At 38.1% G+C, this 27,888-nt stretch overlaps 1 protein-coding gene across 2 annotated transcripts in view; it reads left to right on the top strand.

The window, feature by feature from the left end:
- Positions 1-27,888, top strand: part of Nfatc3 (nuclear factor of activated T cells 3) — a 72,041-nt gene that overhangs the window by 1,226 nt on the left and 42,927 nt on the right. For both annotated transcript variants that reach the window (XM_060392040.1, XM_060392041.1), the window contains exons 2-3: positions 15,048-16,185; positions 19,208-19,370. In XM_060392040.1, the coding sequence (XP_060248023.1) occupies positions 15,048-16,185; positions 19,208-19,370 (1,301 nt within the window). The remainder of the gene's footprint in view (positions 1-15,047; positions 16,186-19,207; positions 19,371-27,888) is intronic.

Genomic DNA, 27,888 nt, shown 5'->3' with positions numbered 1-27,888 from the left:
CATATGCAAGAGAACCCCTATGTATTCTTTCCAGTGAGTTACTTACTGGTTTACAAACAAATGTTGAGTTACAAATGTTGCTAAAGACCCTATTTACTGGGATATGGTCAGTTTGAAGCTAGACACTAAGGAAAGTCTAGTAGACTTTTTCCCCAGAGTTGCATTAAAAGTTTGTTTTTGTTTTTTTTTTTTGTAAGCTGAACGTCTAGGTGGTACAATACCTATTTTATTAGTTCCTTTCAACCTTTATAGGTCTTTTCGGTGTAATAAATAGTTACAAGAGTTAAGTGTTGGCTGTGTTTCTTTTCAGTTCTATTAGTACTATTTGAGCCAGACTTATATTCAAGGTACTAGTGGGTTACTTCGTTGGGTACTGTTATTTTGATGCAAAAAGTCTCAGATTCCTGAAGGAAGTTAGGAAATAAATGAAAGAGATGGATAGCCCAAATAACTATTACTAGGCAAATTGAAAACAAACAGAAAAAGTGGGGTTTATGGACAGTATGGTATTGGATTATACTTAGATTACAGAGATTGAAAAAATAAAAACAACTTGTGTGAGTGACTTTTTAGGAAAAAAAAATTGTTACTTGATTTGTAATTGGAATTCCCAAAAGTAAACATGAACAATTTTATTTTTACCAGAAGCCGACTTTAAAATGTTCTAGGTTTTCTTCCTCTCTTTTTTTTCCCCTTCCTTCCTTCCTTCCTTCCTTCCTTCCTTCCTTCCTTCCTTCCTTCCTTTCTCTCTCTTTCTCTTTCTTTCTCTCTCTCTCTTTTTTTTATGATTTCTTTCATAGAGAACTCTAGTTCAGAGTGGTCTCCTGCCTTCTCCAAGTGCTGGGATTGGAAGCGTGTGCCACCGTATTCAGTGCTCATTTTCTTAAGAATGTTTGTTTCACATTATAGTGAAATTCATATTTAAAAAAAAGTAAACTTTGTATTTTATTGAGACAGTATTTCACTATGTATCACAGGCTAGCCTAGAACTCACTATGTAGCCCAGGCTGACTTCAAAATGGAAGTATTCTTACCACTTCAGCCTCTGGGAGTACTGGGGTTACTGATGTGAGACACCATACCCAACTATTTTATTTAATACAGTTGTGGAATTTTAATGAGTAAATCCCATTTAGGTTTTGAATCAGAACTCATTGTTTTTTCATGGTAATTAGCATTGTTTTGGTTCTTTGGCCAATAGGTCAGTTTCATAGCAGATCTTGGTAATTTTGGCCTACTTTGGTTCTACATTTCTCTGAAGGTTTGAGAACAGTAAGAGCAAATTGGCATTTCTGTACAGTGAAAAGATTTTTGAAAAGTTCTTTGAGGCGGCTGAACATGGTGGCTTATACCTTGAATCCTAGTATTTGGGAAGCAGAGGTAGATGGAGATCTCTGTTCAAGGCCAGCCTGGTCTACATAGAGGTTTTGTTTTGTTTTTTTCTATAGAGGTTTTTTTGTTTGTTTGTTTTTGTATTTCCTTAGTGTCTAGCCTAAAACTGACCATATATCCCAGTAAATAGAGTCTTTCGAAGCATTTGTAACTCAATGTTTGTGACCCAGTACTTTAAGAGGAAGTAGAGGCAGGCAGACCACACCAACTTTGATGCTAATATGGAGAGGTCTCTGCCTCCCGGTGCTGAGATTACAAGCCTGTATCACCACTCCAGCATTTTTACGTAGCTTCTGGGAATCAAAGTCAGATCCTAATACTTGCAATGCAATTACATTACCTACTGAACTCTCTCCTCTTCTTAATTTGGATAAAGTCTTACCATACTGTGTATTCCTAGCTGTCCTGCTCTCACAGTGTACTAGAGAATGACCTTGGACTCTTACTTGGAACCATCTCGTGTGATCCTCCTACTTCTTCCCAAATGCTGGAATTATAGCCATGTCTTACTACATGTGCCTAGCTTTCAGTTTCAGTTTGTTTATTTAAGACAGTGTTCCACAAAACATAAGCTTTAATACACTCAAAGTTTTTGTGTGTATGCTTTAGTGTGTGTGTGTCCAGGTGCACACAGGACAGAGAAGGAAGAGCAGTGTTTTCTACTTTATCACTGTCTGCCTTATTCCCTTGAAGACACGATCTTTCACTGAACTCAAAGTTATGCTGGTGGCCAATGAGCCCTAGCAATCCTCTTGTCTCCATCTCCCACTAGTTATAGACAGTTGTGAGTCACCCATTGTGGGTCCTCATAACTGCTGAGCTGTCTTTCTAGTCCTAAATGAGGGTCAGCAGAAGAAATGGATGCTATGTTATGTGTAGTACCTTATCTACTGCTGTTTCTGAAGAGAAGAAATACCTTTGCTTTATAATGTATTTTTTTGTAAGAAATTAACTTTATATAGTCTTATCAAATATTGAATATACTTTTTTTTTTTTTAAAGAGAAAGTTTCTTATGTAGCCCAGGCTATTCTTGAACTACCTTAGCTACTCCTACTACACGGGTTTTTTTTATGTGTAAACTTGAGGATTTTTTTCCTTAGATACAGCTTTTGGCTGTAATTTACCTTATTTTTACTTTGTCTATCATTGATTATATATTCAATATCATTTACTATGTCTTTCATCAATTCTCTTCTAATGTCCCAGTATTTTTTATTTTTGAGGTAGTCTTACTGTGTAGTCAAGGCTGGCCTTGAATTTATAATCTTCTGTCTCATTTTCCCTTATGCAGGATTACAGACCTGTAACACCATGCCCAGCTCAGTTTTTATTTCACTCAAGGCTTTTGTTCATCTTGTAAATGGGTTAATACACATGTCAAGCAACACACAACTGCTTGTAACTCCAGCTCCAGGGAGATCTCACGCCTTTGGCCTCTGAGGACATCTGCACTCACATGCATATACTCACACATACACAAAAGATTTAAAATAATAAAATCCTTTTTAAAAACTGACATGAGGGGCTGGAGAGGTGGCTCAGAGGTTAAGAGCACTGGCTGTTCTTCCAAAGGTCCTGAGTTCAATTCCCAACCACCACATGGTGGCTCACAATCATCTATAATGAGATCTGGTGCCCTCTTTTGGCCTTCAGACTGAATGCTGTATATGTAAGGACTAAGTAAATCTTAAAAAAAAAAAAAAAAAGAAAATAAATGTTTTTAAAATAAAAACTGACATGTGTTGGAGTATTTGGTATTAGATATTCTTATTTTAGTCTTTATAATGTTTTTAACATTTATTTTATATATATGGATGTTTTTGTGTATATTTGCACACCATATATATGTGTTTTTAGAAGCCATAAGTTGGCATGAGATTCCTCTGTTACTGCAATTTCAAATGGTTGTGAGCCATCATGTTGGTACTGGAAATCTAATCTAGGTTCCTTGGAAGATCTTTATAATAACACTTAGCTCTTTTCTTGTATAAATACTGGTGTTATTTTGCTTTGATTCAATAGTCATACAAGTATGATTGGCTATTTAAAGTCAAGTTGTAAAAAGGGAAGTTGCTTTTTAGGATTTTCTGTAATATTTGTACAGCTAACTTATTAGGTATCATAAAAGAGAATTTGATTGTTGCTGCTAATTCATGTTTTCATATCATAGACTAGTTTTTTTTGTAGACTGTAGATACAGTGAGAATTATAATGAGTGATTGAGTCAGTGTTTAACATTTTATTGTTTACATGGAAGAATAGTTTAATATTCTCTTGTGTATGAGTTTGTTTTGTTTTGAGGTAGGGTCTTGTGTATGCCAAGCTGGGTTGTATAACCAAGACTGACTTTGAACTCCTGATCTTCCATCTTCCAAATACAGGAATTACAAGCGTAGAACATTATGCTTGACTTTATATAGTTAGGTTTTTTTGTTGTTGTTACTGTTTTTTTTTTGTTTGTTTGTTTGATGTAACCCTGGCTGGCCTGGAACTCAAAGAGATTCTTCTGCCTTTGCTCCTTAAAGTGCTGGGATTAAAGGAGTGTATCACCAGCCTTAGCTGGTTTGTCTGTCTATCTTGTGTCTGTCTGTTTGAGAAAGGGTCTCCTGTAACCCAAGCTGACCTAGAACTCTTTCTTGGTGTAGCTGAAGAAAATCTTAAGTTTCCTGTACTCCTACCTCTATCTCTTCAGTGCTGGGATTCCAGGTGTAGGCCACCATGCATTGCTGATATTCTGTTTGTTTCACACTTTTCTTGGTAGGGATTGAAGGGTGCTCCTAGGGATCCTAGCAAAGTTGTGTGATAGAGATAAGTGAGCAAGAGTATTTTAGTGAGAATGAGGAAAAACCCAGTGGGGTTAGGGGTGGGAAAGTGAGAGTGATAATTGTTTTGTTAAAAATCATTGATCTAGCTGGGCAGTGGTGGCACGCTTCTGTAATCAGAGCACTCAGGAGGCAAAGGCAGGAACATCTCTTGAGTTTGAGGCCAGTCTAGTTACAGAGCAAGTTCCAGGACAGCCAGAGATACACAGAGAAACCCTGCCTCAGACTGGGGCACTTTAAGGAGCAAAGGCAGAAGAATCTCTTTGAGTTCCAGGCCAGCCAGGGTTATATCAAACAAACAAACAAACAAACTAAAAACTAACTAAAATTGATCTTATATTAGGCATGATGATGTATACCTATAATCTTAAGACTTGGATAGTAAAGGCAAGAGGATCAAGAGTTCGAGGTTAGCCGCTAATTATTAGTTAAAGAAATTTGAGGCCATCCTGGGCAACCTTAGATTCTGTCTCCAGAAACCAATAAAATAAGGGATGTCATGGCAGTCAGAAGGCCCTGATGACCTGGGTTTAATCCCTGAACTCTGTGTAAAGATGTAAGGAAAGAACCTTTTCCCAAGATTGTTTTCTGACCTCCATATGCACTCTGTGACAAGCACATGCTTACACTGATGCGTCATACATACATACATACATACAATAATCTAAAAAATAATTTAAGCCAATAAAACAAAACTATATTCATCTTAAAATTTTTTCTTTTTTTTATTATTTATTTTGTCTGTGCATGCACTGCCACAGCTTGCATGCAGAGGTCTGCGGCAAACTTGAGAGGCAGTGCTGGGCTCCAGGGATTGAACTCAGACAGTAGACTTGGAGACAAACACTTTTACTTGCTCAAACACCTGGCTGGACCACATTCATTTGTTTTCATCATATTGTGTTTGGGAATGCGCCTTGTTTTTGTGTGATTTTTGTTAGCTTATTTTGCTTGCTCTTTTTGCAGTCTCTTTCTTTCTTTCTTTCTTTCTTTCTTTCTTTCTTTCTTTCTTTCTTTCTTTCTGTCTGTCTCTCTCTCTCTTTCTTTTTAAAAATTATTTATTTGGTTTTGGTTAATTGAGACAGGTTTCTCTGAGTAGCATTGGCTGTCCTGGAACTCACTTTGTAGATCAGGCTGGCCTTGAACACAGAGACCCTCCTGAGTCTGCCTCTCAAGTGCTGGGATTAAAGGCATGCACCCCCGCACCCCCAATCTTTTTATTTCTAAAGGCTCATCTCTAATGATACTGCTACTGATTTCACTTCAGTCTGCCATGCAATTTAAAATTGTACCAGTCTTCAGAGAACTTTCTTTCAGCTCCAGCCCTCCAGAAATAGGTGAAAATTGTTCTTTAAAATATTTTACAATGAAAATAGTCAGGTTCCTGGAGATAGTGACTTGGCACTTAAAAAGGTAGAAAGGCCTCACTTTGTGTTAATTTTAGAGCAGTCTACATTACTCAGTGTTTCCCTGTGGGAGTTAGAGCCTGCCCTAGGCTTGATAGTCTTGAGGCTTCTGGTTAAGTTCTTCCAGTTCAGATGTTTCTGACAAGAGTCTTCATCCCTTTCTCAAGCATCCACAAGCAGTATCTCAGAGAACTGAAACAGAATTCTTCAGAAATCCCACTTGCTCAAAGATTTACTTTGGTTCATGGTTTGAGGGAACCCTGTTCTATGGCAGGGAAGGTTAGCTGTAGTAGCCTGAGGTGGCTGCTGGTTATCTTGTTTCATAGGAAACACTGGTGTTAAATACTGGTGTTCCATCCTTTATCTTTTGATCTACATAGATTTGTCTCAAAAGATAATTTTCTTTTTTGTTTTGTTTTGAAATAGGGTTTCTTTGTGTAACAGGGATCCACTGGTCCCTACCTCCTCAGTGCTACTTTGTTCTTTAGTTCTTTTATTTATTTATTTATTTATTTTGGTTTTTCAAGACAGGGTTTCTCTGTGTAGCCTTTGTAGACCACACTGGTCTGGAACTCCACAGAGATCTGCCTGCCCCTGCTTCCATGTGCTGGGATCACAGGCGTGTGCGCGACTTTGTCCTTCAGTTCTTAACCCTGCCTCAGCTTCCCAAATGTTGGGATTATAGGCATGTAAACCTAGAAGTACCTAAGCCTAGAGGTACAACTTTAAAAACTTTGTTATTCCTATACTTTCTAAGGTCTAATCATTTGCTAATACAGATGAGATATTTTGGCAAGTATTCTGGGATATTAGTTCAATAAAGTTTTATGGAATAAAATGGTAGGTATGGTAGTGTACATTTGTTATCCCAGCACTTGGGAGGTAAAAGCAAGGGGATCAAGAGTACAAGGCCAGTTTTAGCTACATATCAAGTCCAAGGCTAGCGTGGGGTACATCAGAATCAACTTTAATGTGTTTCGTTTTGTCTTGTTTTGTTTTTCTTGAGACAGGATCTCATGTATCCTTGTAAACCAGAGGTAACCTTGAACTTCTGATCCTCCTGCTTTAGAGTGTTGAGATTACAGGGTACCACACTCAATTTATGTGGTACTGGAGATAAAACCCTGAGCCTTCTGCATGCTAGACAAGCACTGGCTACCAACTAAACTTTATCTCTAGCTTAAAAATCTTACTTTTTGTTAAGACTTCTTTGAGTAGCATCCATAGATCACTGCAGTCATAGTTATTTTTATGGAAGGTATAGTCCAAATGCTGCTTCTGAGGGTTGCTTTATTTTTTCCAGTTAAGTCTAAGCAGAAGGACATTTTTGGAGAGAAATTATACTGTTTGCTTTTCTTCAGTCATAAACATGGATATTATAAACTGGAATAGATGGCTCAGTGATTAAGAGTGCTTGCTGCTTTTGCAGAGGGCTGGAGTTTGGTTCAACAGTGGACAGTTTGCAGCCACCTGAAACTTTAGCTGTGTGGGAATTCAACATCCTCTCTGGTTTTCAAGGCACCTTCACACGTGTATGTGCACACACACAATAAAAATCCTTTTTAAAAAAGTTATTAATCAGAATGTGGGAGTGCGTACATGAGTACATATGCAAGTGTATGAATAATCCAAGGGCGTTTTTTTGAATGATATAACTAGTTATAGCTCCATCTATGAAATGAAAACTTCTAAAAAGAAGATACTGAGTTGTATTACCAGTTCTTTCTCATCATTGGTAGTTGAAAATATTTTATTTTAAGTAGGGATGGGGCTGAGGAAGCAATAATGCAGTGAGGGCAATCACATTACTCCCAAGAGGTAGGAAACCTGAGTAGCTTGAGCCCTATTTGATAGTATGCTGTAGTTTGGTCACAGCAGTAACATGAATAAGGAAGGTGTTTAAAGCTATCTTGGTGGCTAAGGAGAATAGACACAGCAGACTTGGCAGGAAGCCTGGCTTCTAAAACTGAATCCAAGTCATCAAATTTGCCCAGACATGCCATATGAGGTTCAAGTAACAGAGGAGTGAATTTTATTTAGGGAGGCTTAAAAAGAGACACAAACAAGAGCAAGCTTTTTTTGTATGTATATATTTATATTATGCAACTTTCCTACTTGCTTGTAGTTGGCAAGCTTTTGGCAAAACAACAACAACAAAAAAAAACAATTGGAGATACAAGATTTAAGTAAGATAGCCTGTGAATTGATAGCTTACCTTTAGCTGAATTTTGTTTGGAAAGTTCTGGTTAACACATTGGTGTTTGTGTGTGAAAGGAACTGTAATTCAATGAAAGACTGAAAATCCCAGACACACATAAGCAGTAACTTAAAAGTTTCATTTCCTACAAAATATACAGTTTCAGTATGTCTTGCTGCTAGCAGCAGGTAAGAGCTTTTGCATCTAAAACACACATTTCAGCCAAGCCTAATGGCTTTATGTCTGCAGTTCTAGTGTATGAGAAGCTAAGGCAAGAGGACTGCTGTGAGTTTGAGTCTAACCTTAGCTTCATGGTAAGTTCTAGGTCAGCCTGGTTTTTAATGTGGGATCATCTGTCAAAAGTTCTTTTTGTCAGTGCTTTAGACTTTTGTTATTTCTTAGCTAGGCAGTGGTGGTATATGCTTGATCCCAGTACTTGGGAGGCAGAGACAGATGGATTTCAGAGTTCTGGGCCAGCCTGGTCTACAAAGTGAGTTCTAGGACAGCCAGAACTACACAGAGAAACACTGTCTAGAAAAACAAGTGTATGTGTGTGTGTTTGTGTGGTGTGTTATGCGTGTGTAATTTTGTAATTTGGGGTGAATTTTTTACATCTCTATTCTTTTATTATAATTAATTCATTTTTCTCTTATACAACACATCCTAACCCAGCTTCTCCTCTCTCCATTTCTCCTAGTTACCCCACCTTCTCTTTCCACCAAATCCCTCCCTTCCATGAACCCTGCTTAGTTGATTCTGGAGGCCATGCTCAACAGCTGCCCTTGACCCTCTCACTCCCACAATTCCTCCTCCCGTCTTCCATGAGCTCTGAGGAGAGGGACCTGGTGACTTGGTGGAGACCTCCAACCTGGGTTTTGTCTCAGCCTAATGTTTGGCTGTGGGTCTTTGCATCCACTTCCATCATCTGCCAGAGGCAGCCTCTCTGATGATGACTGGACTAGTCATTGATCTATGAGTATAGCAGAACATCATTATTGAATTTTTTTTTTATTTTATTTTGGCTAACCATGTTTGGTGGTTGTTATTATCTCTGGGCTATCCTTTGATTACAGGCAGTGTCAGTCCTGGACTTAATTATGATACACTTTATCATAATTAAAAATGGATAGAATTATATGAGCTCTGAAGTTGCATTGATTTTATATCTTTTTTTTTTTTTGAGACTAGGTCTCTCTACAAAGCCCTTCACGCTCTTTAAAGTGACAGGTAGGAAAAATACTCAGTTTAGAAAATAATGCTCTAAGGGAAGAGACTCATGAGATCTTAACCTTTTTAAAGGTAGAGTCACTACCAGTAAGCTCTTCATGCTCCTTTAAATAATAACTCACTCTTGCCTCAAGTAACCCTAATTAAATTGAGTCACCATTTTAAGAAGGGGATGGGGACTGGAGAGGTGGCTCAGCAGTTAAGAGCACTGGCTGCTCCTCCAGACGTCCTGAGTTCAATTCCCAGCAACCAAATGGTGGCTCACAATCATCTGTAATGGAATCTGATTCCCTCTTCTGTCTGATGCTTTCTTCTGTCATGCAGGCATATATGCAGATAGAGTGCTCATATACATAGATAAATAAAGCTTTTTTAAAAAAAAGGAAATATGAAGGATTAGGGAGATGGCTCAGCAGTGAAGAGTTATTGCTCTTGAAGAGGACCCAGGTTAGGTTCCTAGCACCCACAACTAACTGGTAACTCCAGTTCTAGGGGATCTAGTATGCTCTTCTGACCTCCACAGACATTATTTAGTTATTTCTGTAGCCCTGCTTGTTTTTTTATTTTTATTTTTTCTGAGACAGGCTTTCTCTGTGTAGCCCTGGCTGTCTTGGAACTCACTCTGTAGACCAGGCTGCCCTCAAACTCAGAGATCTGTCTGCTTCTGCCTCTTGAGTGTTGGGATTAAAGGTGTGTACCACCATGCCCAGCTTTGGTTTTGTTTTTGTTTTGTTTTTTGTTTTTGTTTTTTGAGGCAGGGTCTCACTCCGAATGTCCAAGCTGGCCTGCAGCTTGTTATGTAGACTAGGCTGGTGGTGTTGAACTTGCTGTGATCCTTTTGGTTTTGTTTCCAGGGTCCTGGGATTACAGGCATATGCCATCAAACTGGGCTGAATGCCTTATGTGAATTGCCTTTGCTTATTATGAAAATATGGGAATAGATTACCTTACTTTTTGTTATTTTCTCTTGCAGTACATTTTCATATTCAAGCTGTAATGTATTTTCAACAACTTGTTTATTTGTGTGTGTTTGTGCAAGCACAAGCCCAAAAGCTAGAGGAGGATATTGGGTGGTTATTTACCTTTGAGACAGGCTCTCTCTTTGAATTTTACATCCTTTTGCTCCAGCTTCATTCGTGCTAGTATTACAGGCTTGTATTGCCACACTTGGCTCCCGTTTAATCTTAAATGAGCACCTGTTTGTTTGATTTTCCTTTTTTTGTTTTTGAGTCATGGTTTTGCTCTGCTGCTTACTTAGGCTGGTTTGAAGCTTACTATATCTTAAATTTGAGATCCTCTCCCTCAGACTCCAGTTAGCTTTTGTTAGGGGCATGCCTGGCTTTTGACTGTTAAGTTTTGAAGCTTTTCTCAGCTTCTTCGGTGATTGTTATTATCTGCTTATCACTTAAAATGGGACACCAGCAAAATTACATTGATTGTTCTGTGTTCACAAGTGATGTTTGCTAACTGCAGGCCTCGTTGTAGGGGTTCTTACTGGGTTACTTTTGAGGTCATTATCTGTAGTTCTTTTTCCTTGGGTTGATTAGATTCCCAAGTGAAAAGTCTGCCAGTCTCTTGCCTAGAGAATATAAGTATGTTATGTTGTGAGCCATGGGAGCAGAAGAACACTTAGTGTTTCAATATTCAGGTTTTAGAATGACTTTATTTCATCATCCTGTTTTCAGTATGGTTGCCCAGGTTCTTAGTCTTCCTTCTTCCACGTTGTCAGAAAATTTCGTTTACTACCTAGAGAAAAATTAGAGTGGGAGGAGTGGAAATTTAGGAGTAGGGTTAGTCACTCATTAAAAAAACTTTGTACCCAGCTAGTTTTTTATTTTTTCCTTCACTTCTTCCTAATTCTGGATTTGCTAATTCTGTAAATATAATTTAAAGGGCATAATGTAATTATTGTGTGACTTTGTGTCAGTATCTTTCTCTTAGAGTGTTTTCAAGGTTCATTTAATCTATAGCAGCATTTCTTTCTTTTTTTGTTTTGTCTTGTTTTTTTTCAAGACAGGATTTCTTTGTGTAGCTTTGGCTGTCCTGGAACTTACCCCTTAGACCAGGCTGGCCTCGAACTCAGAGATCCGCTTGCCTCTGCCACCCAAGTGCTGGGATTAAAGATGTGTGCCACCACTGCCTGGCTAGCATTTCTTTTCTTACTGAGAAAGAGTCTTATTATGTTGCTTTGGCCTGCTAAGTAGGTTGGGTTGCAGTGTGTGGTACCATAGCATTTATTCTTCCTTATTGTATTTCATTGAATATACCATATTTTGGTTTTACATTAATCTAGTGGGAAATATTTGAAAAAAAATTTTTTTACCTTTTGGCCATTTCAGATAATATTGTTATAAACATATGTATACAAGTTTTTGTATAGACAGTTTTTTTCCTCATGAATATTTAACTGGGAAGAATTGCTTAATCCATAGTTGTTCTTTTTGTTGTTTTGCTTTTTTGAGATAGTAGCTCAGACTAGTCTGGAACTCACTACATAGCTCAGGCTGGCCTTGAACTTGTGCCAGTTCTCCTGCCTCAGCCTCTTGAGTACTGGAATTTCAGATGAGCCACTGAGCTGGATTGAGGAGCCAGGTGTATATAGCCAAGGGTGATCTAGGATTTCTAACTTTTTGCCTCTACTTCCCAGTACTGGGAGTATGAGCATTTGCTACCACGTTCAACTTGCTTATTTATTAATTGATTGTTGTTGCTGCTTTTATTTTTCTTTCGAGGGAGGGTCTCTTTCCCCACCCTCTTCCATCTCTGTTTTTGAGACAGTCTTCCTATAGAGTCTAGGTTGCTCTTGAATTTTCTGTAGTGTAACCCAAGCTGTCTTGAGCTTTCAGCAGTTCTGCCTCAGCCATCCATGTTCTGGAATTACTGGGGTTTCCCAAGAGGCAGAGGCAAGAGGTTTGCATATCGAGAGTTTTGGGCCAGCTTTGCAGACCAGTCAGAGATGCATAGTGAGACACTCTCTCCCCTACTTCTCAGTCTCAGAAACAATAATGAAAATGTCTGGGTATAAGCTTGGTGTAGTATGTTTGCCCAGTATTTGTAACACCCTAGGTTCAGTTCTGAGAACCACAAAACAACAAAACCATATTACTATGTCTCAAGCAGCAGTGTGCTATCTATTTATGTGTTTTTTTTTTTATGGTTACTCTTCTCTATCTTTGTGGGAAAGTAACCATGGACAGCACATTGAGTGTGGCCAAGTTCCAATAAAATTTTATTTATGGACAGCAGAATTTGAGTCACATTATTGTATCTCATAAAACAGTTTCTTTTAAAAACCATTCTTAGTTTGTAGGCTGTCATTAAAAGAAAAAAAAAAAAAGGAAAACAAACAGGTGGTAGGACTGATTTGGCTCACAGGCTGTATTTTGCCAGCCCCTGGTTTACTATTAGTAAAGACATGAGCATGCCATCTGTGTTCTCTAGGTTATTCTTTGCTTTCCTTAGGCCCTCTGGTGGCTGATAGAACATTTTAAGAAATTAAGTAATTCTGGAGATTTGTGAAGTCTAGAGTTGAAATCTTACAACTGTTAAAAAGTGTGCTTGGAATGGCTGCTATCATTTTCAGAGTACGGTACATTATCTTTTGTGTTCCTGTTTTTGTACTACTTTAAGGTGTGTTTGTGTCCCCATCCATGTTCCCATGCATGAAGAGGCTAGTGGAGGATGTCAGGATTTTCCTCTTTTGCTGTTCACCTTAGGGCCTTGAGACAAGGTCTCTTGTCTATGAACCAAAAGCTCACCATTTCAGCTAGGCTGTCTCACCTGCTGGGAATTCATGAGACCTGCCTGCCTCTCAGCCCTCGGTGCTAAGGTTACATACATGCAATCATGCCCTCCCCCGTAGGTGATTTGAATTCAAGTTCTCATCCCAACACAGAAAGTACTATTACACAATGAATTCTAAATATATGGAGATTAATAATCAACTAATTTAAAATTGTCAGTTGGTTATTTTCTGTTTAGGTAAATGAATCTAGTGGTGTCTGGTTGCTTTTTTGTTTTACTTTATGTGTATAGATATTATGCCTGGTATGTGTCAGTGTACCACGTGCATGCCTTGTGCCCACCCTGGGACTAGAGTTTTAGGCCCTTGTGAGCTGCAGTATGGGTGCTGGGAGTCAAATCAAACCCAGGTTCTCTGCAAGAGCTCTCTACTGATGAGACACCTCTCCAGCCCCATCTAGTGGCTTTTGTAAACTGGTCTGCTGTGTGCAGACATGAATTTGTTTGCTTATTTGTTTTTTTTTTGGGGGGGGGTTGGTATTTTTGAGACAGGTTTCTTCTACGTAGCTTTGGCTGTCCTGGATTCATTTTGTAAACCAGGCTGGCCTCAAACTCAGATCTGCCTGCCTCTGCCTCCCTGAGTGCTGGGATTACAGGTGTGTGCCACTGTGCCCGGCCAAACATGAATGCTGGATGGTATGACTATCAGGGAAGAAGATGTGTTTGTTAATTATATACACTTCCTAAAAGAAAAGTCTTGAATTTTACTGAAGGAAACTGAGACCTGTAGGTAGTAAGTGATGTGAATAAGAGGCAAAGTCAATGTTAGTGGTAGAACAGATAACAAACCACTAGGAAGTAATAAAACCCACCTTTCGTTGCTGTACTGTTTTTGAGACAGAATCTCATTGTGTGGCCTAGATGGGTCTCAGAATCATGGCCTGGCCTAGAACTGGCAATTCTTCTGTCTCCTAAAATCTAGTATGAAGAACCCTCACACTCTCCCAGCCCAAAGATGCTTTTCTCTTTGCACCCACTCTCGTTTTTCAAAACAGGGCTTTTCTGTGTAGCCCTGGTTGTCCTGAAACTCTTTCTGTAGACCAGGCTGGCCTACAACTCAAAAGATGCACCTATATCTGCCTCCCGAGTGCTGGGATTAAAGGCATACACCAACACCACCTGGCTCCCAAGGTGGTTTTCAAAGGCTCTTTTTCCTTCATTCTTGAACTGCAATTGCCAAATACAGCACAATTTCTATCATTAAAAAAAAAGGTCTTTAGGGCTGGAGAGATGAGTCAGTGTTGAAAGCACCTGCTACTCTTGTGGAGGGTCTAGGTTCTGTTTCTAGCATCCACAAAGTGACTATAACCTTCTGTAACTCCAGTTCCAGGGGACCTGATGCTGCCTTCTGGCTTCCAAGGGCACTGTACACATGGGGTGTATAATATAAATACAGGCAAACACACAAAAAATGAAATAAAATTTCTAAAATCTTTAATTAAATATAGTTTTGTATATGTGTGTGCATATGCCACAGTGCTCATATGGAAGTCATAGGACAATGTGCAGAGGTGGTTCTTTCATATATGTAGACCTCAGAGCTTGATCTCAGGTCATTGGGCTTGGCAGGGAGCATCTTTTCCCTAAAACCATCTTGCTGGTCCAATTATCTTATAGTTCTGTGGCTTTAAAAATTATTATTGTTATTATTTGTGTTTGAGAGAGCATATATAATTATGCTCACACACATAATTATTTTCATATGTAATATTCATGCATATCTTCGAAAATAAATAAATTCATTAAAAAAGTCAACCTTTGTTCTTGTTGAGATGTGTGATCTGATCAGATAGCTTAAGCTGGTTAGGCAGGAGTGGCACATGCCTTTAATCCTAGTACTCATAAGAGCAGACATATCTCTGTGAGTTCAAGGTCAGCCTGGGCTACAGAGTGAGTTTCAGTACAGCCAGGGCTACACAGAAAAACCTTTTCTCAAAACAATAAAACCTAAAGCTGAAACTCCCCAACTTAGCTAAGATAGGCGTTGGACTCTCAGTAGTCCTCCTGCCTATGTGTTGAATTAGCAGATAAGAATCACTGTACCCAGCCTGTTAGTAAACTAATGACATGCATTTTGGTGTCCAGATTTTTTCTCTCAGGGTTATTACTGCTTTTTTATCTAGTAATTTATACACTTGCATCTTCCAATTTCTTATGTTGACCTTTTTGGTTGTGTTTTTTTTTTTTTTTCTTTTTCATAGATCTTGAGCCAGATGATTGTGCATCCATTTACATCTTTAATGTAGATCCACCTCCATCTACTTTAAACTCATCACTTGGTTTACCACATCATGGACTGCTGCAGCCTCACTCTTCTGTTTTGTCACCATCATTTCAACTTCAAGGTCACAAAAATTATGAAGGAACTGGTGATATTCCTGAATCTAAATATAGCCCATTAGGTGGTCCCAAGCCCTTTGAGTGCCCAAGTATTCAAATTACATCCATCTCTCCTAATTGTCATCAAGGAACAGATGCACATGAAGATGACCTACATATAAATGACCCAGAAAGGGAATATTTGGAAAGGCCTTCTAGAGATCATCTCTATCTTCCACTTGAGCCATCCTACCGGGAATCTTCCCTTAGTCCTAGTCCTGCCAGCAGCATTTCTTCTAGGAGCTGGTTCTCAGATGCATCTTCTTGTGAATCTCTCTCACACATTTATGATGATGTGGACTCAGAGTTGAATGAAGCTGCTGCTCGATTTACTCTTGGCTCACCTCTGACTTCTCCAGGTGGCTCTCCAGGAGGCTGCCCTGGAGAAGACTCCTGGCATCAGCAGTATGGACCTGGACACTCCTTGTCACCTAGGCAATCTCCTTGCCATTCTCCTAGATCCAGTATCACTGATGAGAATTGGCTGAGCCCTAGACCAGCCTCAGGACCTTCATCAAGGCCCACTTCTCCCTGTGGTAAACGACGGCACTCCAGTGCTGAAGTATGCTACGCTGGTTCCCTTTCACCTCATCACTCACCTGTTCCTTCCCCTGGTCACTCCCCTAGAGGAAGTGTAACAGAAGATACCTGGCTTACTGCTTCTGTCCACACTGGGTCAGGCCTTGGCTCTGCACCGTTTCCATTTCAGTACTCTGTAGAGACTGATATCCCTTTGAAAACAAGGAAGACTTCTGAAGATCAAGCTGCCATACTACCAGGAAAATTAGAGATCTGTTCAGATGATCCAGGGAGCTTATCACCATCCCGGGAGACTTCAGTAGATGATGGCCTTGGATCTCAGTATCCTTTAAAGAAAGATTCATCTGGTGACCAATTTCTTTCAGTTCCTTCTCCCTTTACCTGGAGCAAACCAAAGCCTGGCCACACCCCTATATTTCGGTGAGTTGATAGAAATGGCTGCTGATCACTTTTTCATGCTTACAGGTCATTTGCATTGTATAACTACCTTATCTATGTTTGACTACTGCCTCCATTTTTTCCTTTCCTTCCTTCCTTCCCTTCCTCTCTTTTTTCCCTTTCCTTTCTCTTCTTTTCTCTCCTTCCTTCTCTTTTCCCTCTTCCTGCTCTTATCCTTCATGTTCTTCATTTAAAAAAAAAATTAATTCTACTGGTCAAATAACTTAGAAGTCCTTTTTATTTCCCTTTAAGTCTTAAAAGTGTTTTTAAATTGACTAAAGTTACATTTTAAAGTATATAAGTGAAGAAAAATATAACTGAACTATAAGTAATAGTCAATGACGCTTAAGGATTCTTAAGAATTTCCTTGTCTAGAAAAGATTATTGTACAGGTGGGTTATTTTATTAATGATGTTACTGATAAGTTAATTGTGAATTTGCATATTTTGAAGAATTTATGTGTGTGTGTGTGTGTGTGGGAGCGTGTATGTGTGTGTGTTTATGTGGAGGCCAGAAGACAGTCATGGATGTTGTTTCTTGGGAGTCTTGTAATGTTGGGTTTTTTTGTTTGTTTGTTTGTTTTTTGGGACAGGGTTTCTCAGTGTATCCTGGTTCTCCTGGAACTCATTCTTGTAGGCCAGGCTGATCTCTAACTCAGAGATCTGCCTGCCTCTGCCTCTACCCCTGCCCCTGCCTCCATTGCAAGGATTAAAGTCATGTGCCACAACGCTGAGCCAAACATCTTGTTTTTTTTTTTCCTGTGCCACCACACCTAGCTGTGCATCTTGGGTTTTTTGTTTTTGTTTTTTTTTTTTTACATCTTGTTTTTTGAGACAAGGTTTTTTGTTTTTTTTTTTTTTTTTTTTTATTGATCTAGAGCTTACCAAACTGCTGGCTTTAAAAAAAAGTGTATGTGCGAGTGCGTGCGTGCGTGCGTGCGTGCGTGCGTGTGTGTGTGCGTGCGCGCGTGTGCGTGCATGCTTAGGGGTGATGTGTATGAATGTGGGCATGTGTGTAATACCTTATTTTGCTGTTTAGAGAACAACTTTCTGGAGTTGGAGTTGATTCTTACTGTATACCTTTATGTGGGTTCTGGGGATTGAACTCAGGTCCTTATGTGTGCATAGCATGGCAGGTACTTTATTCTTGCTTTGTCCTATTGATAGCAAGCATTTTCTCACACAATCTCTTTTTAAATATTTATTTAATTGAGACAGTATCTTGCTGTCTGTCTGTGTTGACCCATGCTGACCCAAAATGTGTGATCATGCTGCTCTAGCCTCCCAAAATAGCTGCGGTATGTTTTGTTTTGAATCCTTCAGCAGTCTTGATTTCTTTCTTTGAGACTGGGTCTTATGTAGCCATGACTGGCTATATAACTGACAATGGCCCCGAAGTTCTGACCTTCCTACCTTCACCTCTTAAGTTCTTGGGCTGACAGGTATGTGCTACTACACCTAGTTTTATGTAGTGCTAGGATTCAAACTCAGGTTTTCTTGCAAGCCAGGCAAGAATTCTACTAACTGAGCTTTGTGTCTATTACTGTTTGACCTGTAGATATGTAAGTAATTTTTCTGTTCTATATTTTGTGTGTTTATGTGTACATGTGTGCATGTATGTGTATGTGGATGCCAGAGGTTGACGTTGGATATCTTCCTCGTTTCTCATTTTCTTCTTCACTTGGTGTTTGTTTGTTTGTTTTGTTTGGTTTGGTTTCTGCTTTTTTGAGACAAGGTTTCTGTATTTATCCCTGGCTGTCCTGGAACTTGTTCTGCCGACCAGGCTGGCCTTGAACTCAGAGATCTGCCTACTTCTGCCTCCAGAGCATCAGATGTGCACCACAACTGCCCAACTTCCTCTTGGTTTTAAAAGATAGGATCTCTCTTTGAGGCCTGTCTACCTCCCCAGTGCTGGGATTACAGGCTTGGGCCACTGTGCTGGCTTTTATGTATGTTTGGGGATTTGAACCAAAGCCCTCATTATAGAATGCCAGGCACTTCCTTCTGAACAGTCTCTCAAGTCCTCATAATATTTTCTATATTAATATATCTAAATTAATCTTTAGGTCTTTATACTGTTTAAATTCTTATTAACCAAGGGAAATATTAGCCTTTTAAAAAAATACTAGAGATGCTTTATGTTTATTTCAGGCAGTTATGTACTGAAACTACACTCCTCTTCAATCACAGTGGATTGCTTGAGATAAGCAGTTTTTCAGAAGAAGAATGAAATGATAGAAAGTGGAGGAGGCCCATAAACATGAAAGATTTCTTTCCACAGATCCATATCAGATGGGAGAGAGATAAGTACTTAAAAAAACATAAACATTTAGATTTTTGAAGGTACTTAATCTTGGGGCCTGGAGAGATTGCTCAGTGGTTAATAGTACTTGATGCCCTTCTAGAGGATCCAGATTCGATTCCCAGCACTGACAGGCAGCTGACAGCCATCTGTAACTCAAGCTCTAAGGGTTATAATGCCCTCTTCTGGCCTTTGCAGGTATTAGGCATGCATATGGTACACAGGCATACATATGGATGAAACACTCATACACATTAAATAAAAATAAATAAATAGAAATATATATTAATATATATCGATATATACAGATATGGATAAATATCTTTGCTGTAAGAAATTGACTAAAGCCTGTTGGAAGTGATGCCAGGTAGTAGCTTTAATCCTAGCACTTAGGAGCCAGAGGCAGGTGGATCTCTGAGTTCTGCATCTCTAAGTTTGAGGCCAGCTTGTTTTACAGAGGGAGTTCCAGGACTGCTAAGGCTACACAGAGAAACTTTGTCTCCAAAAACAAAAAGTAGCCTATTAAATACCTACCATGATCAGTACTGTAACTTACTAAGTGAAATAAGTTGATTTTGGAATAGTTTGTTTTTTAAAACCACTTGTGGGGGGGGGATACTGAACTGGCAAAGAAATGCTTTGAATCTTTAAGTCATCTCGGTAGTGACAATGTGATAAAATTGTTTGTGTGTTTTGTTTATAGCACATCTTCATTACCTCCATTAGACTGGCCTTTACCAACTCACTTTGGACAATGTGAATTGAAAATAGAAGTGCAACCTAAAACTCATCATCGAGCCCATTATGAAACTGAAGGTAGCCGAGGGGCAGTGAAAGCCTCTACTGGTGGCCATCCTGTTGTGAAGGTATGAGCCTTTGGAGTTTTTCTTTATAGACATCATATACATGTTTATGATTGGAGGAGTATATTGATTTAGCTAAAAGAGAGAAAATGCACATCTGGAGAGCTTCTGTTTTGTGTGCTTGTTGATATGGCTGTACTTTTGCATTGAACTTTCTTTGCTAATCTAGAAAAATCCTTCTTAAATGACTTTTCATCTGGGGAAATAAGATGTTGGTGCTCAAATTACTGTTTTTCTGATTTAAAAAGAATAGTGCCAGGTGATGGTAGTACACACCTTTAATCCCAGCACTCAGAAGGCAGAGGCAGGTGGATCTCTGAGTTTGAGAGCAGCCTGGTCTACAGAGTGAGTTCCAGGACAGCAAGGGCCACACAGAGAAACCCTATTGTGGAAAACAAAACAAAAGAGTATACTGTTTTTGTAATTATAGCACATTCTCGTTTAAAATTAAGTGATACCGGATGGGGGAAATGACTGGAGAAAGAGCATGTTCTCTTATCATGAGGACTTGAGTTTGAATTTCCAACAGTGATTTAAAAAACCAGCCTTGGCTGCATGTGCCTGTAACTCTCAGCACTAGGGTGTAGAGGTAGGTTGAGTTCAGGAGTTTTCTGGCAAGCCAGCCTAGTCAAAAGAGCCAGCTTCAGGTTCAGTGACAAACTAGTCACAAGGTAGTAAGGTAGAAAGTAAAACAGGAGCTCTATGTGCATTCATGTCATGTGATACATGCACACACACACACACACACACACACAAACACATACACAAATTAAAGTTCTGCAGAAAGAAGAAAGAATAATTCAGTAGATTACCCCAAATTTGTCACCCTGAAAAATAAGCAACACCTGATAACATTTTAGTAACATGTCTTGAATTTATATTGAGTGTCTTGAATTTTATATCTAGATATCTAGGTAGTTATCTAGAAAGATGAGTTAGTTAAAAAAATTATTATATGTATATTTGTACATGTACCTGCTTGTCTGTCGGTGCCCTCAGAAGAGGGCACTGAATCTCCTGAAAATGGAGTTATAGGCAGCTGTGAGCCTTAGGATGTGCATGCTGAGAACTGAACCCAAGTCTTCTGCAAGAACAGCAAGTGCTCTTAACTGTGGAGCCATCCTCCAACCTCATTAATTTTTTTTAAGGATGGTGGGAGCACATGGTGGAGGAAGACCCTCATCTTACAGAAGCTCTAATTGAAAGTGAAAGTTGGAAAAGGACTGCTTCTCAAAATGTTCCCCTATTAACCATGCTGTAGTAAACTATTTTTTTTTTCCAACTAACCACCGTGCTTAAAAGTCTCTGCCACTTAGCCAGTGGCACACACCTATAATTCCAGCACTTGGGGAAGCAGAGCCAGATGGATCTCTGCGAGATCAAGGCTAGCCTGGTCTACAAAGAGAGTCCAGGATAGCCAGAGCCACACAGAGCGGGGATGGGATGGGGTGGGAAAACAAGAAAAAAGTTTCTGCCACTTCCCAACAGCACAATGGATTGGCAACAAAGGCTTTAACAAATAGCCTTTGGAGGACATGCACATAACCATAGCAGGTAGAATTATACTGAATATTTTTTGATTAAAGTATTTGTTTACTTTTAACTTAACTAGAATAAAATTATATAATATTTGCATAGTTGACATATTTTAATTTGAAAGCTTTGAATCAAGATTTTTAAATTTTGATTTCACTTGGATGGACTACAACATAAAAAAAGAAACCAAAGTAAAACTAAGAAATGCTGAGTCTTAAGCCATTTGGTGGCAATTCTTGCTTGTAATCCCAGCCTTCAAGAGGATCACTGTCATTCAAGGTCAGCCTGTGACTCATCATGAGATACAACATGAGATATGAGATACAAAGTGAGACTGCATCTTTAAAAAGAAGTGGGGAAAAGAAACAATAAACAAAGTTTAAGATGCACAATAATCTGAATACCAACACTCATAACTGTTAATGAACCCAAATTAGAAACAACTCAAGTGGATTAATAGTTAAACACTCTGTAGTATAGTTATTGGGTACTACTGCCCATCTGTAAGAAGGAACAAATAGTTGATATTTGCAACAACTTGTGTGATTCTCTGTGGTATTTTGGTCTGTCCTTAGTATAATACCACACCCAGTTTTCCTGGTTTTCTTTGGAAGTATGCTGATTGCAAAAAAAACTCACAGTATAATTCTATTTATATATTTATTTTAAATAACTTTTTATTTATTTTATGTATGAGTGCTCTATCTGCATGTACACCTGCGTGCCGGAAGAGGGCATCAGATCACATTATAGATGGTTGTGAGCTGCCATGTGGTTGCTGAGAATTGAACCAGGACTTTTGGAAGAACAGACAAAGCTCTTAACCACTGGGCCATCTCTCTAGCCCCTAAATAGCTCTTTATTTACTTATTTTACATATGTGAGTATTCTATCTGCATACACTTGCTTGCCAGAAGAGTGCATCAGATCCCAGGATGGATGGTTGTGAACCCCCATGTGGTTGTTGGGAATCGAACTCAGGATCTCTGGAAGAGCAGACAGTGCTCTTAACCAGTGAGCCATCTCTCCAGCCTTTTTTTTTTTTTTAATTGCTCTTTTAAAAGATTTATTTTGATTCTATTTATATAGTTTTTTTAAATTGAATAAACTGGGGGCTGGAGAAATGGCTTAGCAGTTAAGAGCGCTGATTGCTCTTCCAGAGGACCCAGTTCAAATCCCAGCACCCACATGGCTGCTCACAACTATCTGTAACTCCGAGATCTGACACTTTCACATAGACATACATGCAGGCAAAACATCAATGCACATAACATAAAGGTAAATAAAATTTAAAAAATTGAATAAACTGTAGAGACACAGAACAGATTAATAGTTACCAGGAAACAGAGTTTAAGTGTCACAAATATACAGGAGTAACACAAGAAATTTTGTTTGTGGTGATGGAATATGTCTGTATCTTTAGCAGCATAGCAATTTCTTAAATCTCTGCCTCTGATAAAAATGCATGCTGCCAAACAGACATACAAGAATGCATATAAAATATGTGGAAACTGTGTGGGACTATAGTCAGCAATTATGCCAGTGTCAGTTGCTTGGTGTTTTCAATAGAATTCAGTGCTGTAAGTACATACTATATTACATTTGTGAAATCTAGGTGCTGATACATGGGGAATTTTTGTAACTTTCACGAAGGAAAAAATGCTTATACTATGTAGTTTGATTAACCTGGTCTGCTTATTGAGATTCTGTCTAAAAAGTAAAAATAAAAGAGTATAGATTAAATAGTGGTAAATCAGCTTTTTTCTTTTCTGTTTTGTTGCTATGCTAAAGACCAAACCCAGTGCCTCATAGATGAAAGGCAATTGTTTCTGATATAGCCAAATTCAGAGGCCCTTCCTAAGTAATTTGGCAGGACTGATATTGGAACTGCTGCTATTAAAGTAGCTGCAGTGTGTCCTGTAGTGACCTTCAGGCTTTACCCTCCAGTCTAAGTTAAATTAAGCAGGCACAAAGCTTTGGAAATGATATAGAAATATGACAAACAACAGTTTACTTTCTTTTACACAGCAGAGGGAAGCCTTATTAGAAGAGTACTGACAGTCGATGAAAGGTTTTAGAGGGTAATGTTAACAGTAGTAATTTATTGATAGCCTGTAGCAAAATTGTTCATTCTGGATTGGATAAGGTGATAGTATAATTAGTTTATTCTTTAAAATCCCTGAGATGCACAGAAGCAGTCCCTGTTTTTCTTATGCTGTATTATATGCACTTAAAGCAGATGTTGGCAGAAAGATACTTATATATATGATTACCTTCCACAGCAGTAGTTTATTTTATCAAAGTGAAAGGGACAGGTGGCTTACATCTTAGCCAAGCCAGTATGAATATGAGTCATCTAATACGACTAAGGATTCTTTGGTATATGGTGCTTATCCACTTGTCATATGATCCTTAGTAATAACATTCATATATAATAGTAACATTTAAAATTTTTATTTTCAATTTTAGATTTAACTGCTTCATTTGGCCAGGTACTTAGTGCTTATTATTTAAATATTTACTAACCTTGAGTTATTTTGTTCTATGAAATTTGTCTCATTCTAAAATTTATTTATTCAACAATGATGTAGAGTTTTTAATGTATTAAACATGTGTAGACTAGTGAAAGCAAGGTAGATGCTGTTCTCTTCAAGAACCTAGAGGCAAGTGCTGAAGCTGTTGTGTCCTCCTTCACTGGATGAACTATTGATTGCATACAAGTTGAACGTGAAAGAGCAATAGATACAGCAGAAGGAGGCATTTATTAGCCTTGAGTTCCAGAAAGTTCCTTTTTTGAGTTTTATATTCTTCATCTGTAGACTAGAAAATAAAAATGACATTCACTCCACAGGAGTTTTATGCACTCAGTTAAAGCAGACTATATAACCATTCTCTACCTTGACTTTTTTGTCTCTGTGTAAGTATAGAAGAGGTATAGTTTATGTGTGATGGCATTAGCATTTAACTCACTTGCTGCTGTAGAATTGGAAGAAAGTCATTTAATTTCTGCACATGTACATCTGTACATGTGTGTGTTTTTCCAATTTCTTTATTGAGGCCTTTTTATTTTACTGTGTTCATATCAAACATTTTATGTTTTAACTAGTGTTCTTTCAATTAAATTTTCAATTTCATTAAGCTTTTAATGAAACAATTTAAATTGCTTTAAATTGTTAACCAAACAATTTAAAGCAATTAAAAATGAAAATATTGGTGTATTTCATTATTATGTAAGTATTAAAGTATTGACAGAAAGCTACAAATTTTGCTTGAGTATAGTAAATTGCATATTGCTTTATCCTAATTGAATGTAAGACAGCTGCAACTTGAACCTGCTGATGGGGTGAAAGGAATACAACTCGTTTTTGTAAGAGTCCAAAGTAAGCTGGGTGAGGTGGTAAATGCCTGTAATCCCAGCACTTGTAGGCAGAGGCAGGCGGATCCCCATGAGTTCAAGGCCAGTTTGGTCTACAAAGCGACTCTAGGATAGCCAAGGCTACACAGAGAAACCCTGTCTCGAAGAACAAACAAAAAAACCCAAACAAACAAAACAAACAAAAAAGCAAACAAAAAGAGTCCAAGGTAATGTCAAAAATAGAGGCACTGACATCTCTGGAAAGGGGATGTGAGATGAAGGTGAAAACAGAGTTGGATAAAAGTCTAGAATAATGAATTAGGCTTCTTAGATATTATGTGTGTGTGTTGTTATTGTTACAGACCAAGTGGTAACTTCTATCTTGTCATGCAACAGTGCTAATAATTTTAGTAGATGAGATAATATCTTTATTAAGACATGAATTAGAGGTTCTGAGAGTAACACTGGTAGATCTCCTGAAAATGCTAATTGAATGGGAGACATACTGAAAGTTTGCAGACTAAGCAGTAAAACTTAGGATGCCCTTTTTTAACTTCCAGGAACCCTTAAAGTAGGTTTATGCTCTGTTAGATGACAGTCTGCAGGATTTATCTTAACTGACCCTACAGAATCTGAAAAATAAACTTTATTATTTTAAAATGTTTACGTTACAGTTACTTTGGATTTTTTTGTTATAAGTGGCTAAACCTAATCTTAGAATCAAAGGCATATATTAACTCTAGGTCAAACAGAAAGTTTAATAAAAATGTAACTAAGATCTACAACATAAAACTAGGCATTGTGGCTCTAAACATAAAAGATATTAACTCTAGCTCAAACAAAGTTTTATAACAATATAATTAAAATATACCAATAAAGCTAGGCATAATAGTTCACACCTGCAAACTTAGCATTTGAGTAGCTTAGTAAGGAAGATTACCACAAGTTCAAGGTCAGTTTGAGCTGCTTGGTAAGACCCTGCTTTAGAAAATGAAAATAGGTTATATATATGTATTTAAAATATGGCTTATTTATAATATACATGCAGTTACAGTGTAAACACAGAGTGCTGGTTTAAAATCTTTTTGTTGTTGTTTGGTGTTTGGTGTTTTGTTTGTTTGTTTGTTTTGGTTGTTTTTTTGTGATAGGGTTTCTCTGTGTAACAGCCCTGGTTGTCCTGTAACTCAGTCTGTAGACCAGGCTGACCTTGAACTCACAGAGATCCACTTGCTTCTGCCTTCCAAGTGCTGGGATTAAAGGCATGCACCATCACTGCCTGTCTTAAATAATTTTTTAAGTACAAATTTGCTAGGAGAATAAGGATTGAAGATGTGCATATGTTATTTAAAGTAACCAAACTCGGGGCTGGAGAGATGGCTCAGCAGTCACTGTCTGCTCTTCTGCAAGTCCTGAGTTCAATTCCCAGCAACCACATGGTGGCTCACAACCATCTATACTGGGATCTGATGCCTTCTTCTGGCATGCAGGTATACATGCAGATAGAGCACTCATGCATATTAAAAAATAATAATAAATCTTTGAAAAAAACTTAAAAAAAAGTAACCAAACTCCCCCCTGAGTGGGGAGCAGCCTTACCAAGTCACAGAATATGACAATGCAGCCACTCCTGATGTGATCTGATAGACTAAGATCAGAAGGAAGGAAAGGAGGACCTCCCCTATCAGTGGACTTGGGGAGGGGTATTCGTGAAGAAAGGAGAAGGAGGGTGGGACTGGGAGGGGAGGAGGGAGGAGCTTATAGGGGGATACAAAGTGAATAAAGTGTAATTAAATTTAAAAAAGTAACCAAACTCTTTTTAAAATTAATTTATTATGTTGTTTGTATGGTATTATGGCTACATGTATATCTGTGCATTATGTGTGTGTGCAGTGTCACTGGAAACCAGAAGAGGTTTTCCTAGGACTGGGGTACAGGCAGGTTGTAAGTCCCCATATCAGTTTATATCTTCCTAAATAGATGATCAAATCTTTTAAAAGACACTGACTCTAGTTCTGAAAAAAAATATGAAATAGCAGTATAAACCTGATCTTTCAATATATAAAAGTAAATGCTAGAATAAACAGCTTAAAAGAATTTAAAATGTTTACCTCTTGTAGCTGTGTAGAGATGGCTCAGCCATTAAGAACACTTACTGGCCAGGCGGTGGTGACACATGCCTTTAATCCCAGCACTTGAGGCAGAGGCAGGTAGATTTATTGAGTTAGAGGCCAGCCTGGTTTTCAGAGTGAATTCGAAGACAGCTAGGGCTATACAGAGAAAACCTGTCTTGAAAAAAATTCCTCTTGAGGAACACAAATAGACATCTAGAATTAATTATATCTATATATAGTTCATATGTATATTATACATATATAGTTATACATTAAACTCTATGTATAAAACATTAAACTATATATATATACACATATATAGTTTAATTCCATAAAATGGGAAAACAGTTAACTGTTGGTTATTATTACTTTCCTGTTCTTTGCCATTTTAGTAGGTTAAAAGTAATATGTCTTGGGACTGGAGAGATTGCTCATGGTTAAGAGCACTGGTTGTTTCTTCTGAGGACTCAGATTTGGTTTCCAGAGCCAACATGGCAGCTCACAAACCATCTTTAACTCCAGTTCTAGGGACCTAGTACCCTCTTTTGGTGTTGAAGGGTATTGCACAAAAATGCTATGCAGTCATATATGTAGGCAAAACACTCATGCACATAAAAGTTTTTTTTAAAAATTGGTATCTTTTGTAAATTTTGATTTCCCATTTATTTACTAGCCATTTGTTTTATGCCTTGTGTTTTCTACTTATATCTGTGTCCTTTGAAAAGGGTAGTTTGAATTATTGCTTATCCTTCTTGGATTAAGTTGTTTCTGGAATATAAATTACATTCAGGAATCTTGCCTTTTGTAAAAGGGTTCCATAAGTCCTTGGTTGTATCCCTAGGTCTTTATGCCTTTTTAGGTGCAGATTTCTAGACCAGTAGTTCTCAACTCTGTCAGACCTAAGCCTGTTCTTTAAAATAACAATAAAATGGAAATTCAACAATAATATAAGTGAATTTACATACAATATTAATAAATGCCAATGTTGCAGTATTAAGAGGAAGTATAGAAATTAAATTATAAAAATAATTTAACGTAATATGAAAATAATGTTCCAAATGAAAAGACTTGCTAATGATGTATAGAAGACAGTTACGTAGTTAGTAATTTAATACCTACAATTCAGTGTGAGTTTTTTAGGTACTAAGGCATGTGTGTTACTCGTTAACCTAAGTTCCATGAATGGCATTATTTGCAATGATATGATTTTCTGAAAGGATGAACTGTAGACATGGTAATAGAAATTATGAAAAATTTATAAATGTTAAATTTTAAGATGGTTTCTGTTTTTATGTACTAAGGATTTGGCTCTTAGATTTAATAATCTTTTCTGATACTTGAGTGTCTAATGGGGTATTCTGAAATACTGTGTGTAACATAGGCTAGTTAGTTACTTTGAAAAACTGTGACTATTGAATGCATTGGTGGGAATTTCTGTCTCTGGTCCCTTCTCAATAATTGTGTATCCCACTTCTCTGGCCCCTTCTCAGTAATTGTATATCCCACTTCTCATGTTAGG

The sequence above is a fragment of the Meriones unguiculatus genome, chromosome 10 (assembly GCF_030254825.1).
Source record: "Meriones unguiculatus strain TT.TT164.6M chromosome 10, Bangor_MerUng_6.1, whole genome shotgun sequence".
NCBI classification, from domain to species: Eukaryota; Metazoa; Chordata; class Mammalia; order Rodentia; family Muridae; genus Meriones; species Meriones unguiculatus.
The sequence above is the reverse complement of the archived record's forward strand: the minus strand, read 5'-3'. Positions and strand labels throughout refer to the sequence as shown.